The sequence below is a fragment of the Hesperophylax consimilis genome, chromosome 16 (genome assembly GCF_061612785.1).
Source record: "Hesperophylax consimilis isolate HC1 chromosome 16, BYU_Hcon_1.0, whole genome shotgun sequence".
Lineage (NCBI taxonomy): Eukaryota > Metazoa > Arthropoda > Insecta > Trichoptera > Limnephilidae > Hesperophylax > Hesperophylax consimilis.
In genome coordinates, this window is record NC_142851.1 from 23,319,585 (window position 1) to 23,340,640 (window position 21,056).

At 33.1% G+C, this 21,056-nt stretch overlaps 1 protein-coding gene across 1 annotated transcript; it reads left to right on the forward strand.

Moving 5' to 3' along the window:
* Positions 1-18,163: 18,163 nt before the first annotated feature.
* Ir87a (Ionotropic receptor 87a) lies at positions 18,164-20,161 on the forward strand. The gene has a single exon (XM_089641343.1). The coding sequence runs from the start codon at positions 18,164-18,166 to the stop codon at positions 20,159-20,161; it is 1,998 nt and encodes a 665-aa protein (XP_089497469.1).
* Positions 20,162-21,056: the final 895 nt, after the last annotated feature.

The following is a 21,056-nucleotide window of genomic DNA, read 5'->3' on the forward strand; positions in this document are numbered from 1 at the left end:
CAAATGGAAGACATATAAAGGTCTTTCTGATTATCGTGAATTTTCCTTCTTACGTCCTACATACAAAAAATTGACTTATGAAACCCGAAGGTTATTTTTTGACAACATGGAAAGTTCATTGCAAAATAATATCAAAAGCTTTTGGTCATACATATCCTCATTAAAATCGTCTGATGGATACCCTGCTGCAATGTCCTTCGAAGGGCGCAAATCTAACGATGCCCAGAAAATTTGTGATATGTTCTCTGAATTCTTTAAGTCAACATTTGAACCTTCCTCTATCAATGACTCAATTATTAACATTGACCAACTTGAGGAAGTTCAGGACTCTGGACTTGCGCACATTCACACAATTAAACTAACGGAAAAAGAAGTGCAATCGAGTTTAAAATCGATAGACATAAACAAGGGTGCGGGTCACGATGGAATACCGGCGTTTTTCCTTAGATCTGCTGCGTCGTCATTGTGTGTGCCGCTTACCATAATATTTAATAAATGCCTGAGTGATGGGATTTTCCCTGATAGGTGGAAGTTGGCCTATATTATACCAGTCCACAAGGGTGACTCACGTCAAAGAGTGGAAAACTATAGGCCAATATCTATTCCCTAAACTATTGGAAAGACTTGTCCATGACAATATATATCCCCAGCTTGCTGCCAAAATTACTGAACAACAACACGGGTTTATAAAAGGCAAATCTACCATGAGTAATTTACTTATTTACTCAAATTTCTTATTTACTAGCATGGATCGAGGCCACCAGGTAGATGCAATATATTGCAATTTCAAAAAGGCTTTCGACAAGGTTGACCACCTTATTCTTATTAAAAAAATTATGTACAACGGAATTAGAGGAAATTTATTACGTTGGTTTATCTCATATTTAACGAAAAGACAACAAGCCGTATCATTACGAGGACACACTTCTACATGGGAACCAGTTACTTCTGGCGTGCCACAGGGGTCAATCCTGGGTCCGCTCTTGTTTATTCTTTTTATTAACACTGTTACTAAATGTTTCTTGCATTGTTTATATCTTTTGTACGCTGATGACATAAAAATATTTGCCATTGTTCGGAATTTAAACGATTGTCTGCTCATACAAAGCGACTTAGTAAGGTTCGAAACGTTTTCCAATGAAAACAAAATTTACCTAAGTTACAATAAATGTAAACAAATAAGTTTTACTAAAAATCACAACGCTATCAAACATAATTATTGTATTGGTAATTATTTACTCGAGCGCGTTTACTGTATAAGAGATCTAGGCGTACTTTTTGATTCCAAACTTCACTTCGATGCGCACATTGATAATATTGTGAATAAAGCTTACAGAATGCTAGGATTTTTCATCAGAAACAGCCGTGAATTTCGAAAACCTGAAACATATCTTCTTCTTTACAACACTCTGGTCCGTTCTCAACTTGAATACTGCACCTCCATATGGAATCCACTTTACTATATCTATAAAGAAAATATTGAAAGTATTCAAAAGAAATGTCTGCGATGCCTCAATTACAGAGTGAGCGCACCCAAACGCGGGTACATAAATATGCTCTCGAGTTATAACGTCTCCACTCTATCTCACCGGCGAACCTACCTTGATCTCATGACTCTGTATAAAATCTGTAACAACGTTATTGACTGTCCCGACTTACTGAAATTAATAAACTTCAAAGTACCAACCAGAGTAACAAGGCTTAACGACTTATTCCACATTAGCAGGACGCGTACAAATGCTGGTGTTAGGGATCCAATCAGAAGAATGTGCGAATCACTTAATCAAAATCAAAACCTCAAGGACTCTGACTTATTTTTTGATACACGCACTACTTTTAGTAGAAAAAATGAAGACTGTTTTCCTACAAAGTTCAAAGGAAACAACTTAGACATACTTCGTTTAAATATATATATATTTTTTTTAATTTCTGTTTAACATTGTTCATCTATTTATATATATATTTTTCTGTTTTACCCTCTAAATTTTTTCAAAAATAATTTGTAAATTCTCATAAGGATATTGCGCATTTCTTTCATATCTCTATTTGTAAAATAATACTCTTATGTATATATTTTCCCCTATTTATAAGTCAAAATATTTGTAAATGTTTTTATCTGCTGTTTAAGTTAATTCGTGAGAAATAGTTTGGATGCAGGTGAATTCTCTAGTTGATGTTTTGTATATTCTTGTCAATTGATATCTGTATCTGTTTTTTCTCCTAAATAAAAAAAAAATAAAAAAAAAAAAAGAGAAGCTTTGCGACAGTGTGGAGATGCCGGGGTAGAGTTGCGGCCGGGCGAACAACCAACAGAAGCTGTACTTCGGGTAGCCAGCTCACTGAGACTACCCCTGCTACAAGCAGATATTCATCTGGTTAGTAGGACCAAATATTGCAGACGAAACACCCCGGGCGAACTTCACATTCTTTTTATAGTACAAAAACAAGAGATTCGATTCTCTTACTAAAAAATTAGGCTAAAACACAAACAAATACAAACTCACCCATTTACCTGAGTGAAGTGCTCTCACCTTACTATAAGGAACATTTATGGAAAACCAAATAAAGGTTTACAGAGACCGGTTTTCAATTCATTTGATTTAAAGCCAGCAAACTACTTGTCCGCAAAGGACCCCTAGTAAAAATTATTCAAATTTAACATGAAAAAGATCTAAAAAAAAAGAAAAAAAAAAACAAAAACAAAGATCACTCTCGAAGCACTCAAACAGTATATTTCCCAATTTTCTTTATGATACTATGGCTGATCTAATTTAAATGAATATTAATAACTTACACCAGCTGAACATAGCTTCCAATCGGAAAGTACGTGATTGAATACTCAATTTTCCACCAATCATTAATTTTCCATCACTAAAAAAACTGATCCAAAACATACGTTCTCTCAACAAAAATTTCGATGAATTCGACATTCTAATACACACTTTCATAACGAACTTTAAAATGATTATTCTAACCCAGAGGTTCCCAAAGTGGTCTATATAGACCCCTTGGGGTCGATATCGGCTTGCTGGGGGTCTATGTCGGCGAGAAAAAATTTTGGGGGTCCACGAGATTTAAATAGGGGTACATACGAGCGGACCCCCATTTACCGTTAAAGTTAGTTCCATAGATGACACAATACACCTAACGTAAATAACACAGTTTACGTAATACTTATAATAGACTGAGAAGTTACTTATTTGATATTTGTATTTTTATATTTCGTAAAGTTCTGTATTGAGGTATATAAATAAAATTATACATTCCTTTTCTCGTCAATACTAATATATTGGAGCAAAACATTGCACATCGGAAGCCGCGAATTTTCCTAGATTCCCAACTTGTTTTTTAAAAACGTCCAGGGTAATAATGACGTTCAACATTTAAATGTACTTCACACATACTTAAAAACTAAGTTAGAGGACATTTTGACTATGGAAGTGGAATGTTGAAGAATCGGATATCATATGACAAGAAGAACTGATCGGAATAAGCGCTAACAAAGAACTTAAGGGGCAGTTCTGTAAGGCCAGCTGCAGAAAGAAATTCCCGTTGCTTATCCTGCTTCATTTTCATTTGGTGTAATACCTCACAAGGGTACCCCTGTCTGCACAATGTAAAGACAGCGCAACTATACCGCCACCCGGTTGTTGGGCAGGCAAGGGTAGGGAATATTATTTATTGTTTTTGTGTTTAATTCGTAGAACTCCATTTAATTTTTTTATAAATTTAATTTAGATTTTAACATAGACTCATTAACATTCCCTTAGACAATAAAGCTTATGTAAAAGAAAAGGAAACGATAAAAACGATCGCGATTAATAACGGCTATGAGGCAAATAACATTGAAAAAATAATAAAAAATAAGAAATATAAAAATAAAATCAATTTAATATATCCGGTAAATAACAAAAATATAGAAAAATTTGCATGTCTCAAATTCCTCGGCCCAATATCTGAAACAATTGCAAAAGAAATTAAAAAATGTGGTTTAAATATAGCTTTTCGAACAAACAATAATTTAGGAACAAGCCTTAAAAACTCTAAAAGTAAAATCCCTATACTCAATAACAGTGGCATATATGAATTAAAATGTGACCACGCCGATTGTAACGCCACTTACATCGGACAAACGGGGAGGGCATTCTCAACTAGATTCAAAGAACATATACGATGTTATAATAATAAAAACACATCCTCAAAATTCGCAGAACATCTCTTGGTGAATAATCATACCCCACTTAACAACAAGGGTCCTAAACCATTGCATATAGAAAAAAAGGGCATTAGATTAAATTTACTTGAACAATTAGAAATCAATAAACGAACGAATGACCCAAATTTAACACTAATTAATAAAGTACGGAAAATAATTTACTCACCACTTCTCAGTATTTTCACAAAACCCAAGCAGTATAATGCACCCAAATAATTCATAGCAATAATGTCATTAGTAAATAATTAAGAACTCATTACCATTTACTGAGGGGAAAACATAGATTGGTTTAACCAACAATATATCATGTCATCGGTTTAAACAGTAATAAATCAATGTATGCACCTTCAAAATTTACATTTGAAATAGCATAAATACGTCGTCTCAATGTGGACTAACCACAGTTTGAAAATGGCTTTGTAAGCCGAAACAGCTGTCACAATAATAAAAAACTAAAACACTTGCAGAACTTAATAATAGTAGGGAATATTGTTACTAAAAAAAAAATTATTATCACATGGGACGTTAATAATTTTAGGATAATTCAATATTCGGCAGGCAGGGGGTCTACGGAAAAAAAATATTTGGCAAGTGGTCTACGGGGCAAAAAAGTTTGGGAACCTCTGTTCTAACCAAACTTTGGATTACGAACGCATTCACCTAGAAACATGTACTCAATTACACCATACATCAAAAAATAAAAACCAAAACGACTTTTTCGTTTGTCTCCATAATAACCTTATTTCCTCAGTTTCAGAAATTCATATTGAAAACGCAAACTGTTTACTGTTTACAAATAATCGTCAACCAAGAAACATGAATTCTTGCATTAAATAGATCACCATACATACTAGACAATGCGCCAATACGTTCGTTCAGTACTCACCTAAATAAACTAAACTCCCTCAAAGATATTAAAATAGCCGGTGACCTTAATATTAATATCCTACCCAATGGCCATCCACAAAACCGTGATTCCTAAGTGATGCTGTTATAATATGGCATCTTCAGTACTGTAAACACCAGGGTAACAAGAGTCTTTTATAGACCATATAATGGTAAAATCAAAAAAGTTTATAAATAGCATAGTCTTTGAATCCTCCATCACCGACTACTACACAACCATATTTGGCCTGAAAATAACAATACCAAACTTGTCTGTTCAACGCAACTTCATAATTAAGAAATTTGCCTATGACAATATAAAATTATGCTTAGATAAACAATCATGGGAACACCAAAGGAGTATGACGTTAACAAATAATGCTTGGCAGTAGTTCATTACATACCTACAAACCATCGTCACACAAAATACCAAGTATTCACAAAAAATTATACTCCACCTTAAAAAAAATGGAACTTATGGATAATTCAAACCATTTTAAATAGCATTAAAAAAGAGATAAATTATACAAACAAGTAAAACTCAGCACTTCTGATATTACCCTCATTTCATTCTACAAATGATACAGAAATATTTGCAGTTAAATAAATATGTTAAGCTAAAAAGCTACACTTAAGAAATAAACTAATACAACTATGAACCAAAAAGAATATGGTCAATACTTATGGAAAATACTAATACTCAAAAATACAATGAAGATAATGTCAAAAATAATTAAAACATCCACCTCAAAACAATTCTAAACTCGTTCTAAACTACATTTTCGAAGCATATTAGCAGAAAACATCAAACGTACCACGGCAGAGAATTTACATCTATTTTTTTGTTAACTTTATAAGTAAAACCTCAAATTTTAATATTTAATTGTGAGATATAACTCTAAATTTTTAAACGAAAATTTTAATTTGAACTTGTCATCTAGGTCCTACATCTATCTATCCGACAAGATTCAGATAACTCCAACAATGACAGACAATTTAAACTTCAAACTATCTCACTAGAAAAGACAAATAAAATAATACAATCATTTAAAAATAACTCATCTGTAGAGTCTGACGACATAGACGCTAAAACCATTAAAACTCTTAGTAACCAACTCCTCAATCCACTCGCATACCTGATTAACCGCAGCCTTAAAAGGGGTATCTTCCCCAGCTAACAGAACTTGTATTTTCTATTCATAAATTGAATTCATTCATTCTTGCCTGAACAGACCATGCAATAATAACAATAGCGTATTATCCAAGGTTGATATTTTCAATTGCGAAATACAAGAGGTCCATAAAAGAATATTGCTCTGATGGTTTGTGAATAATGTTTATGTCTCTTTGTTTGTATCTCTGTTATGAATTGATTTATATCTACAACCTCTCTCCGTGGCTATAAATGTACTATTTTGTAAATTTTTTGTTTTATATAATCTTTTGTTTCGTATAAATTTTTAAATTCATATTCCTTTCTCACAGATTAAATTTACTAATTCCATATTATGCTGTCTCAGTAGAGTAAAGGTACAAGGAGGAAATCCATAGTTGCTTTTATTTTGGCCATGTAATGCTTATGTACAAACTGATTAAATGTAAACTGTCGATTTCCGGAAAATTAATAAATAAGTCAGGACCTAAAAACGATATCAACAACTTTCGACCTATTACTCTTCTAAATCTGGGTCGACAAATCTGTAAAAATCTATTAAGGAATAGCTCCATCATTACCTAGAAACAAATTATAGACTATCGAAGAATCAGCACGGCTTCAGAAAGAACAGAAAAACGCAACATGCAATGACGACAATAACTAACTTTATTGGTACTAACCTTGACTCTAAGAATAAAGTAAATTCAATATACCTTGACTCACGTTAAGCTTTCGATACAAGGTATTACGAGATTCTTTTTGAGAAATTTACTAAACTTGGCATTACTGGACATGAACTATACTTACGGAAAAGTTTTATGTCGGAGAGAACTCAACAAGTTATTATCAACAACGTAAAAAGTGAACCCATTTCGATCAGTTTCGGGGTGCCCCAGGGTAGTTCCCTACGTTCCGTATTGTTTCTCATCTACATCAATGATATTTGCGAACTAATTACAGAAATAAAAATTGTGACATTCGATAATACCGTAAAACTTTGTCAACCTGATACATGGATCAAGACATTTCTTAAATCTGCGAAAAGTCTTGCTATCATGAAACACTTACGTAATTCATCAAATATAAACAGATCACAGAATGGATAAAAACTAAAGGTATATTTTTTTATTAAACTAACTCACCCCAAACCAAACATAAAACTTTCTAATTAGCATTATCATTATGTTTTTAGTTCTACTAAATAGATTATTGTTGTATTATTATTTGGTAAGGTTTTAAATACCCTGCATTTTAAATACTTGCATTGATTATCATACTATCTACTTCTGTTTTGTTTTATTTTCTTTTTTCTAAACTGTATTTTCAAGCACATTTCATAAAGTATTTTTTTTTCACGTAACTATGTAATATCTAACAACTATTAACCTATTCGTATACAGTACCATCGCTATGGGTGAAACCACAGTGTCCTCCTTGAGTATCTCAAGAACAATGGTGTGTTTTTACGTATGACGGCCTAATAACACTTTCCCAATGCATACGAACACTTCAGCATAGGTTTTCTCAGTGAGGTGTTAACAAAACTGTATATAAAAAAGTATATAACAAATATCAAAATAAAAGAAAATGTTCAATGAAGGCACAAAAGAAGCTAAGCTGGGCTGTAGTTTTTCGATGGGTTATGTCTAAACGTTGCGAAATCTAAATATTAGTCAATCTGTAGGTAATAGAATATTATTATAGTAGTTTTAGAATGGATATCCACTGGCTAAAAAATATATAAAGATCAAAAAAATATATTTAAATTTTTATCAACGCTGAATATTTTTTTTAAATTTAAGAATACCTACTAACTTGAATTAGCTCAATAGAATACCAAGATTGCAGCCGCGAAATTAGTCAACTTGATATCGTTTTTATGACTCGTTTCTGCATTCAATGGCTCTTTCTGTTGTGGAATGACCTGTTTCCTCTCTGATACAATACTGTTAACTTTAAGACTGCTTCAGAAGAACCTTTACACAGAATCACATTACAGAGTTATCGTAAAAATAGTCATTTATGCAAATAAATCGGTAGATACAATATTATTCAGCATCGTTTTACATCAGCGTCAATAATTAATAGTATCGGATAATTTTAACAGTTAACCATCAACGACGTTAACGTTTTTTCGAGTTAGCATCTAGGCTCAGAATCTAACTGTTGCGGAAACAGGACTTTGTTTAAATTTCGAATATTCTAACTCAATTTCAGTATTGATCAATGATCATATGATCAACGCAAACAATAATATATTTCTCGATTACAATTTACCATATTTTGCTTTGATGTTTATTGATAGCCAGTGTTACACAATCTGTTATTGTGAAAATATTTGTATTACTTACAACAATAAGTGAAGATGGAGAAGTATTATATTTTTCTTTAAGCTCTTAGTTCAAGCATTAAATTACTTATGTAATATTTTGTAAACATTGTACTAGAAAGCTTTTAATTATGAAACTTGTTCGTAAATAGTCAATCTGAAATTTCGAAGATCAAGATAATAATTTAAGCAAGGTGAACACAACAGAAAATTCCCAAATACTCTAAATCAGAGGGGTTATTGCATCCCATATATGGGTATGTTGTAAGGTTAAAGGGTGTGGTGAGAGAAATATAATATTTTGGAAATACCTGCATGTTCAAATGTTGTCAACAAAAATGGCAAATGTAATTTCAAGCAATGTTTCAATTCTGAAAGGTGAGTCTTTCACTATACGGAGAAAAATGAGTAATGCTAATTAATTAAGAATTTCTTCAGATTATGTTTCCTAGTAGGTTTACTTCTAGTAACATGCGAATATACTGTTACAATATCAGAGCACGTGATCATAAAAATTATAAATTTTTTGCATTTCGCCATTATTTAACTATCAAGGTAAATACAGTTGCATAAACACGTGTTCCGACATATTAGGAATTTACTAAAAGTTTATTAGGAAAACCTATTGCAATCTCATTTTTGACAGGATTACCGATATATTGAAGAGATTATTAATAAATTCACCACTTGGTCAGCTTTTTAGGCTCACAATAAGATATGGAAAAAATACTTTAAATGCATCAAATGAGAATTTAGGTGATAGGTATAAAACGGTGGTTGCAGCATTTAGCAAATAATGTGGAACAATTCTGTTATATAAAAAAAAACCTAAATCATTTATTTACACTAAACACTTACTAAAATCATCACTTACTAAATCACAATTATGATACAATTATTACATTATAGTACCTACCTATGTAATGTATATTTTTTAAGTTCTCGAATAAAACCAATCGACTCAAAAGATATTGTGGCAATACTATCTTCTCTTTTTGATACATAATATTATTAAATCAGGTAGAAACTCTTCAAAACTAACCTGAGTAGTGCCGACGCGCATTCTCCATTGTACGGCATGTGTGCACACTGCACATCCAACTTAGTACAACTGTTACTGAGCACTGAGCAGTTGTTTAGAAATTCAATAACCGATAAAATGTGCATAAAACTAAAAACTTTCGCAAACTTGGCACTAAATTTTTATGGAAGGAAGCACTTTTATGAAACGTCTGCTTTCAAATTTGACCCCACCTCCATATAAACTTTGGATCGTGAGAAGTTTGCAGTGTGTTACAGACTCTTGATGCAGGTCAGGTCAGATTGCTTTTTACATCCTTTACAACCCAATGAATTAAATTTAGTTATATATTTCGCTCTTCATTTCTGTTTTCTCATAGCATCATGCCTAATAATATTAACATTACTGTTAAAAACCGCGTTTCACTTTTTGTGTGGAACCAGGTCGTTTCTCAAACTCACGGGCATCTTCAAACTGGTATTTTTTCCTTATTACAGGGTATTCAATAAATTAATGAACCACAGTTAGATAACTTTGTAATCATCACATCCGGAGCCAAATGGAATGTAATTCACCCATTTGATCACCGCATTGTAAGGTTCACTCAGATCATATTGAAAAAATAAAGGCACAAAGACATATAATTTAGAAACATAACACTCTTATGGAATATATTTGAACTAAAAATATCTTTCACTGTAGCAATTATGTCAATACCAATTCATTTGTAAACTTCCTCATACCACGCATACACAACTGTCTATATCCAATGTCCAGAAAAAGCTAATATTAACACCGAAAGAACATACAAAAAGCGTTTCACTTTTTTTTTTAAATAGTTCTTGTTATAAGTGAACATTTTGTTTCATATACCCTGATTGTAAATTTTACTTTGCACTGTATAATTGTTTTGAAATCCTGTTTTATGCTATCTTTAAAGGTACTTGTACAGCAAATAAATAAAACATTTTTTCTGTGCTTGCCCTGGAAAGTTTTTGTGAATTGTAGGTAAATCTTGAAATATGTATGCAAAAGTAGCTTGTAATTTTTTTAGTGGCTATAGGTATAATAAGAACTATTCTAGACGGGATGGAATCATGGTAACTTAGAGGATCCGAAAGAAAGCGGGTAGAAAGTAGACACTCTTGAAATGTGGTGCTTGATAGGTAGAATTTCATGAACAGCCAGCTCACAATATCTGGAAAAGATAGGAACACGTTGCTCGCCAAACTGAGGAATCCAACATGAAGAGACCCATTGTCACTTGTAAAGTGCAAGGCAGGAGAAGCATAGGAAGGTCACCAATGCGAGGAGTGGAAGCCTTACTTCCATGGAAATCGGAGTGAGGGTCACAATTCTTAGCAATGAGAAACTAATAAAAAATTAAATAAATTTGATTATTCACTTGCATTTCCAGCCGATTGTTCTAGCCATCCTGACCATCCCGTTATATAATTTCATCTATTTCACAATATTCCTCAAACGCATTACCTTAGTGCCACTTGTTCTATACATGTGGGTGGTGCTCAAGCAAAACAATATGATTCATGCCCCCTCTAATATAAATTGCACATTTTACCGCTTTTGCTGCACTGCAAAAGCTCCCACAATTAATTAACACAATACAAGAAATTTAACATTGTTTTCTGTTTATTTCCAAAAGAAAACAAATAATAAAATTGCACTCAGCTATTTGTCCGGGAGATTTATCAAAAAATTATATGGTTGGGAACCTTTTAGTGCATATTCATTGACACAATATTACGTATTATTTGAATACACAGAGAACGGTAATATTGTGCAATACAATAGACAGTAACAACAACGGTTGAGCATTTGCATGTTTGGCGACAAAGCTCGCCGGGCGAACCGGAGTTATTTAAGCTTCGGGCTTTTCAGGAAAGGGCTATACCAGTATACTTTAAACTTTATAAATTTTGCATCTATGAAAAATATTAAAACTTGCTGTCAGCTTACAGACAGAAAGAAAGCTTTAGTCCACCTGAATTTGCCGAAAATTTTTTAATTTTTTCTGTAATTAATATTCAGGTTTGTTTTTTCAAACTGCGTAATATGCTTTATTTCCAGCAGTCGGATAAGACACCTTAAATGATAATTTATTATAATAATTAATATGGCCTATTTAATGAATAAATTTTGGTCATCAAGAATCTCAAATTGTAGAAGGGAGGAAACACAACAGTTAGCACATCATTCCTCAATCGGCTTTTAAGTACAACAATAAGTCATATAAACGACCCCTAATATTTCAGCTATTTTCAACCATGTATAACATTTGGTAATAAAGCGCGCTTCCGGTGTATCTCCCGGCCGTGCACCAGTGCTGAATGGATCAAAACAATTTCTTAGGAGTGACTTTCATTAGAAAACAGCTGGTACAAAAACGCAACGTTCCCACCTGACCTGATAAATATAAATAATTCCATCTATCCATTAAAATATGACATTCTAACCGATAGACCATTTTTTTTCCCTGAAGAATATTGAAATCATCTAGTCCCAATACATGACACTCCCATCTGATTTCACTCCGAGTTGCTTTTGTGACCTCAAAGTTATCATTTCACTATGTTAATTGAAATAGATTATCATAGTTTCATCCCATGGTTCTTAAGTAGTTCGCTACGTTTGGTGACTTAGCAGGGGTGCCCGGGTTCTCGGGGTGAGGTTGGTCTAGTTCGTGGCACATTGGCTTCCAGTTTTCTACCCACCTCTCATATATATTTTTCCATCCCAGAACATTCACTCCTTCTTTTCCCTTAAAAGACCCTCCACACAGCATCCCCAAAGATAAAATAGGCCCTGAGGGATTTTTTTTTCATCAGGACCTCCCGTGTGGAGCTAATGTAAAGAAATACAAAAATACGCCAAGCTCTCTTATATTCTTAGTATACGCGTTCGAGTAAATATTTTCCTAAATAATTATTGTGTATGACAGCGATTTAATTTTCAGTAAAGCTTATTAGTTTACATTTGTTGTAACTTAAATAAATTTTGTTTTCATTTCAAAATGCATCACACCTTACTTTGGATCAACAGACAACCTTATAAATTTCTAACAGTGGCAAATTATTTTTTTATGTCATAAGCGTACAAGAGAAACAAACGGTGCATGAAATATTTAGTGATTGATAAAAATAATAAACAACAGCGGACCCGGGATTGATTCCTGTGGTACGCCAGATGTAACTGGTTCCTACATAGAATTATGTTCTCGTTATGATACAGCTTGCTGTCGTTTTATTAAATATTATACAAACCAATGTAATAGGTTTCCCGTAATACCATTTTTCATTATTTTTTAATAAGAATTAGCTTTTGAACTTTATCAAAAGATTTTTTAAATTACAGAAAAATGCATTTACCTGCTAAATAAGGAATTTGAATAAATAAGTAAATTACTCGCGATAGATTTGACTTTGACAAGCCCGCGTTGTTGGCTTACAATTGGTGACAAGCTGGGGATATATCGTCACCTTAAAGGTAAAACTGAATAAGTGACATGTGAGGATAACATGAGTATTTTGCATAAGTATACTGGTATTTTTACTATCTACGAAAGGAAACATTGAATATGTGTGTATTTCCAGTCATTTCGACGATTTAATTTTTTTTATTTTGGGTGTAACAAAGTAACTAGCTTCCACCTTGATGTTATTGCTGTAGAGGGGAGACAGTTGAAGCCCCTTTTTCAGCCACAGTTCCTCGAGGCGACGCTGGGATGGCTTGGCCAGGACTGTCCTCGAAGGCCTATCTAAATCCCTGACTCTTATTGCCCATATTCGCATTGTTGATTTCGTTACACTGTTAATTTGTTTAACAAATCACGGAATTTTTTAAACTTAATGATTTTATTATTACATTTTATGGATTACTTACATAATTTTGCATTAAATTAAGAGCTTTCAGAACCAGATATTGTTTGTTGCTGTATATCCATGTATCATTTCATTACACCACGTATAGTTTACTGATAACATGAGGTTAGTGGAAATAGATGATTACATTTTCAACCCATCGTAAAAATCCAACTTAATGTTATAATTTCATTATATCACGCGTGGTTCACTGATTTTATTACATTGTAAAAACTAGATATATAGCTAAATCTAGCGACGAAATTCTTACAAAAATTTTACTGAATCAATGATCCAGTTACAACTCTAGCAAATACATTTCCGCTACTCAAATTTTAATGCATTTTCTATTGACTTTCTTGTTTTAATTTCTATATTTATGATTATACATTATTATACAATAAAATAGATAGAGTTCAAGGTTACGAAGTATGTTTATGAGAAATGGGAAGGCTGATAATGATATATTGAAAGAAGGATAAATGCGGGTAACTCCATAAATGGAGAACTTGGTGCTAACAAAACAATTTCCAAAGAAGCAAAGCTAGCAGTCCACAATGGAGTACTGGTACCTACCCAGATTTTTGACAGTACACCATGGAACTGACAGAGGAAGAATGAAAGTAGACAGAATGCTGTAAAAATTAGATTACTGAGGGGTATGTGTGCTCTAACCATGCGAGGAAAGTCGCTTTGGGGATTAAGATTGAATTAAGAAAGAAAAGAGTGTTAGGAGAATATATAACGCAAATTTAAATGGTAGAGGTCGGAGACGAATACGAAAAAGTATGAGGGGCGTTTATAAAAATAACTTTTGGACTCCGGACCGCAACTTTCCCATCCTTTATTCTAAAGTCCGTTCGAGTTCTATTTGTCTATTAAGGAATGAATGATTTATGTAGTGCACGTTTCACAAACAATCTGACAACAAGTTTGCAGAAATTGCCGATAAAGCATTGGGAATAAATAATACGTATAGTACTAGGTATAAACGGAACACAGTTTCCAGTCTTGTGAAGATTTAACTGATTATTTTAACGGTAGCGAATTAAATTTGAAATATAAATTATGCTGAAAATAAATAATTCAGAAATTTTCTAAATATAGGTAGGTAATAAGTAGTAGGTAACTACAAATTAGTAATAAGATAAAATAAGATAAGAACCCTGACAGACAAAAAAGATGGATGAATCACCACAAACAACACTCTTCTTTTTAGATGAACACCGCACCTTAGTCCCAACTGCTCCAAACTGTCTGGAACCAGTTGGAATATAGTACATATATATCCCAATAATTGGGTTAAGTTGGAAGGCTGAAGATGGTGGAAATAAGCAAGAGAAAGTTATATACTTAAATTGAGCAAATATAATTTAAAAAACGGCAACAACGATATTTTATTTGTGAATAATATTATGAAGTTACGAAATACCATGCTGTTTTTCTTTACAATAAAGTCAATGAGGTCAACGCTCGCAACTAGGATTGTGAAGACATTTTCAATATGATCTGTGGAGTTTTATCCATAATATAATCCATCTAACTGATTTGCCCAAATGTAGTAGGAATCGAAACCACAACATCGCAATTCATGAAAAACGATAATTAAATAAATTGATAACGATCATTTCTGTCATTATTAATTTAAAGACTTGTTTGATTTGTCATCATATGTGTATACATTATTAATGGCCTAATTAATATGTATGTCGATATTGCAGATATTTTATGTACGACAATAAACATCTGCATCGCAAAATAGTGCTCAATAAATCACTGTTCATTAATAGGTACACAATTGTATCGGAAAACCATAATTTCATGGATAGATAGTAGAGACTCAATTTTTTTTTAAATAATTGTTAGTTAGAAACTATTTATTTGCGTAGTTATTTTATGTTTGGGATGGTATGCATTAATCGATTGTTTCCATAAACTGTTAAAATCTTTGCCTATTGTACCTCTTCCCTCATCCCCGGCATGGAAAAAACTGACATGAAATATTGTTCAACGATTTTTTTGCTTCGTTTTGAAAAAAAAACCGTACTTAGTATATACCCTTGGGCCTCTTCACGGCAAGGTGGCCCTATTCGTAACCCTAGCTTTATTAAGCTTACATCGAATACCAAAAGATGTCACTAATGTTCCTCTCATGGAATTTATGAAATATCTGGTCACATTATTCGTTTTCCTGTTAAAAACGGGACTAAACGTTTTTAATCCATGATTTGACAAATTTTATAAATACGAATATGTTATGAGAAAGTCATTAATAATAAATAACATTATTTTCATTACATTTATTCGGACAAGGACACCCACATGAACACGTGTCCAGATATATTCTGACTTATTAATATTTTATTCGAAAATGGTCGCGTAGTCATTTTTTTAACAGTATCATGATAAAAAAAAGATGTCATCTCATTTTTCTCCGTGCGGTATGTCCTTTATTAGATTACTTAAAATATATTAAAAAATTTGCCTGTGGTGCTATTATATATGTTGCCATATACGCTATTTACTTGTTTTCTTCGCTAAAACGGATTCAATATTTGCCTGTGGCGCTTTTTCCCTTTTCCCCTGTATTGCATTTATTAGTTTGCTTCGCAAAAACTTATAAAACCTTTTCCTGTAGCGCCTTTTTCCTTGTCCCCGTTGTGCTATTTATTATTTAAATACATATAATGTTTGTCTGTGGCACTGTTAAACCATATCATGCCATTTACTTCCGTAAAACGGATAAAATCTTTTTCTGTAGCCTTTTTTCCCGTGTCCCAGTATGTTATTTAGGCATTACCTTGCTTCGCTAAAACATATAAATTGTTCATGCAGATGTTTTATTTACTAGCGAAGTAAGCTAGTAAATAGCTTATCGGGGACACGGGTAAAACGGAAAAAAACGGATAAAAGCTTTACCTGTGGCGCTTTTCTCCTAGTCTCCGATATGCCATTTATTGGCTTGTTTCGCTAAAAAATATAAAATGTTCGCCTGTGGCGCTATTACCCATGTTCCCGAAATGCTATTTACTCGCTTATAAAATGTTTACATAACTAGCGCTAGCTTATTTCGCTAAACTGGTTAAAATTTTGCCTGTGGCACTTTTGTCCATACTATATAATATTATTATACCACCTGTAAATTCAGGATAATTTAACTGTTTTGATTTCCTTTCGCTCCTCAATAAATATATAATATACTCATATATCAGTGGCTGAATTGGCATCGCGTCTGGATCCTATCCACGCGAAGTGAATTCAATTATTTGACTGGCTAAGTCATCCATCACGACATAAGCTACATTTTTAGCTCACTGTAGTGGAAGTAGGAGATTTCAAAATATTGTTACACTCGTAACCCGAAAATGTTCGTCTTTCTTTCTTTAACATAAAAAATTTTCATTCATTGAAGTCAAATTTTTAAAGCATATGCTATTTTTTTTACCCTCATCTCCAACACATTCAACATCTTCAGATTAAAATAATATAACTTAAATCATTATCTATTTGATTTCATTTTCCCATGTGGTTACACGAAACTAAGCTTTTATCGATAATTACGGTATTTTTATAATGACGGTATCGGCTGCCGATGGCACCGCATGACAGTTTACAAGAATATTTTTTTAGTCCGTGTCAAATTATCGAACAGAATCATTTACAACACCTCGGCAGTTATGACTCGACCTTTGTCACATCAATAATTTTGATGTCCGTATGAGGCGTTTTACGAAAACACATTTTTCACTTGCCGTTTTTGATGAATCTTTTATAGTGTCCAAAAGGTAATAACCGATAAATTTCGTGTACAGTGATTTCATCACTACAGTGTGAACACCAATTTTGCCTAAAGAATTGTAATAAATTTAGTAAGTGTAGAAAAACACTAGAATTTATCCACCAGAAATGGGGTTCATGCAAATATATACTAGAAAATTATAAACATAATTTATATGCACATCAAATCAAGGTATGCCATAATATATTAGATATTATAATAATATTGCCAATGAAAACAACGTGCCCTGCAACCTGCAACAAGACCTGCGAGATATCTGTTCTAAGAATGCAATTGTTAGCAAGTGATTACAAACTATAAAATGCAAATAATATTCCGCCCAGAAACTGTAAAACTATCATAATATAATAATAAATGTGAAATAAAGTAAACCAGGGTCAGGAAAATCACAGCCATTATGTACTTAGCTACAAATAATGCAAGAGGACACTGTATTACATCCAATTTATGCCCCCACCCTGTCACCCACGTCACTGGCGTAATGTACGTACATGGACGATTTCATATTCAGCAGGGTGGCTCCCTCAATAACACGCTACATACTCAGCCTAATTTTGTCGAAGGACGGTCCAAAGCTTGGTTTTACCGAATTAGCTTTGTGTCCCAGCAGTGGGCTCAACCCCGACAGACTGTCACTTGGAATGGAACTAGTTTGAACAGTGACCGCTCTGTTTCTATTACCATTGCCATTGTCATTACTGTTTCCTCCAATTTGTGGGACTTGAACTCGTCAAACTCCGTCAAGCCGGTCAGAATTGACGTTGCTTTCATCCAATTTTCATCTTGAACATCTATTGAGCAATACTTTTGCTGTATTGCATCGAGCACGAGTCAATAAATATTAAGCCAGCCGAATCCTTGGCGTGTATACCGGCAAGTATGAATTTGTACAATTTCGACATATTACTAACACATTTAATATTGATTATTGCGATCGCCCGCTGCCAAGAATATGGTGGAGTAGCTGTGCTCGGAAAAACGTTATTTGAGGAAAACTCCAATATAAATACGGCCAACTGTATTCTCAGCCTCTCAACAAAATATTTTGTAGACAAGAAAAAACTCCGAGGTAGCATTGTGATAATAAATTTTGATTCTTACGCTTCAACCGTTCAGAAAATTATCCTGGAAACCATCTTCAAGGGATCTAAGTATTCTGTGATGACAAAAGATTCAAACTTCCCTCACAGAAATGCTTCCCATTTCCCTGAAAAGGCGAAAAATTATTTGATGATTTTAGAAGACATGATGGAATTAAGTGCAAACATTCAGCAACTAAACAAATTGCCAACATGGAATCCTCACGCAAAAGCCATCGTCTATATTTCATTCAGGGAGGGATTTGATGAAGAAGATCTTGTTAAAAGTATAATCAATGACCTTAGAAAATTCAAATTATTAAGCAGCATAGTTTTTGTGGATTTTCCAGAAACAAGAGAAATGAAAGCTTATACTTGGGAACCTTACAGTGATACAAATTGTGCAAACGTTTGCGAAGAGGTAAAACTTTTGGATATATGCAAAGATAATGTCATTGAAGAGATAAGTGAAATGACTAACATTGAGGAAATTCCTAACTTGAAAATGTGCCCTTTGAATGTTTTTACAGTTGTTAGTGAACCATACGTCATGCACCCCACACGGAAGAAGACTAACTCTTCTTATTCTGATGAATATGAGTTTGATTTGGGAATTGAAATTAATTTATTGAAGATGATCGCAGATACAACGAATATGACATTAGTTATTAGATTCACCAACGCAACAGAAGACTTGGGAGAAATATATCCAAATAAGACTGTTACTGGTGTTTTTGAACTGCTTAAAAGCGGAGAAGTGGATTCGATCATTGGAAATATTGAGACAAATGAAGTCATGAGAAAAGTGTTTGATTCTTCGTGTTCATACATGCAAGATGATATTACTTGGTGTGTTGCTAAGGCTGGAAACTCTTTGACATGGTCTAACATCATAACCATCTTCACAACGTCAACCTGGGTGACAACTTTTGCAGCAATATTGGTTGTGGCTTGTATATTTCACTGGCTAAAATACAAAGAAACTCCTAGAGTAACAAAATGGCCTACTGAATCCATTTTAATGACAGTTGGAATGATTCTTGGATGGGGAGTCCTATTTAAGCCAAAGGGTGCGGCTTTTAGATTTCTTCTATTTAGTTGGCTGATTTTCTCTCTAAACATAAACACAACGTATCAAAGTTTCCTGAGGAGTTTTTTAATACATCCAAAATTTGCAAAACAGATTTCTACGGTAGATGAAATAATGCATTCGGATTTCTTCGTCAAAGGAAAAGATGATATTCTCAAACATTTCAACGGTGAAAATGTGAAAGGCCTAAACACGTTTGTGCAGAAACGTTTCGAAATTTGTGAAAAATTTGAAGAGTGTATTAATGAAGTGAGGACCCACAAAAAAATTATTGTAGCCGGTTCAAGAATGCAAGCGAAATATCAAGATCTGCAATTGGGAAAAGGATTAGCAATGGTATTTTGTCTGGATGCCACAGAAATCATCTACAAATATGGAGTAGTCATACTTTTCAGAAAGTGGTATCCCTTTTTACTGAGATTCAATAAAATTATCCGGAGTGTGACGGAGAACGGACTGATTTGGAAATGGAATAACGAAGTGAACAGACATCCACCGGTCTCAGAGCAGAACGACATGGTACCTCTCGGAATGAAGCACATCCTGGGCGCATTCATCTTCCTCTGCATCGGCTATTGTTGCTGCTTTGTTGTGTGTGGCCTGGAACTTATTATTTATTTCCTGAACAAGCCAAAAAAGAAATGTGTTAAAACGAAAATTCGTTCAGTAAATAAGCTGATTTACGTGTCAAACAAAGGTAATGTTTAGTTTTCTTGGCTAGCATTCATACAGTTTAATATTTCTTACTTTATGTTGCTAACATCATGTCTGTTGTATACTTATATGTATAGATATAAATCTAAGATTGCGAAAGTTTTAATTTTTAGCATCTGATTTCTGAACTTTTATTTAATTGATATTATTTATAAATTTAAGACCAAAAAAATAGCTAATATGAAAGTATTTGATCCGCTAGAAAATCAATTCTTATTACCTTAATTCGTCTTACTATGAAATGTGTTAGAGAAATTAATATTATTGGCAGTAGTGTATGTTTTTTCGTTTAGTTTGAATAACTGATATATGGCTCCATTATCAGGCACGAAAGTTCCTCTTTTCTGATCAGATACACAGGACCTTAAATATAATATTGTGCAAAATATGTATTTATAATGTAACTCGTGTTGTCTATAGTATAGAGTACAATAAAAAATAAATAAAAATTTAAAAATTCAAAATGAAATTTTTTAAATATAATAAAAACGATATGAAGTTAGTGAATAAATATGTACTTTATATGATTGGAGAAGAAGATAAAACTAATAAATCTAAATGAAACAGAACAATACACAGATAATAAAAGATAACGGTCACATCAAGGATTTGAACCCAGGATCTCTTGTCTTACCGAGGCAGCGTCCTAACCACTGTACCATTGGGACAATTTATTAAACATCATATTTGTCTTTCTCTTTTTTTAAATTATTCAAAATTAACAATATCATCTTGCAACTATTTTTTCCTTATTTTTGGCAGCTACTTTACTCAACGACGGTAGTTCCCGAATATTAATTTAGACTTTTTTTAAAAGTCAATAGGTATCCCATATAAATTTAAATCGGATATAGTTATCCGAGAAATTATCTAGGTTACAAAACAAATT

Bases quoted from the DNA above. Each gene is read 5' to 3' on its own strand.
- Ir87a (XM_089641343.1), top strand. From the start codon at position 18,164: ATGAATTTGTACAATTTCGACATATTACTAACACATTTAATATTGATT.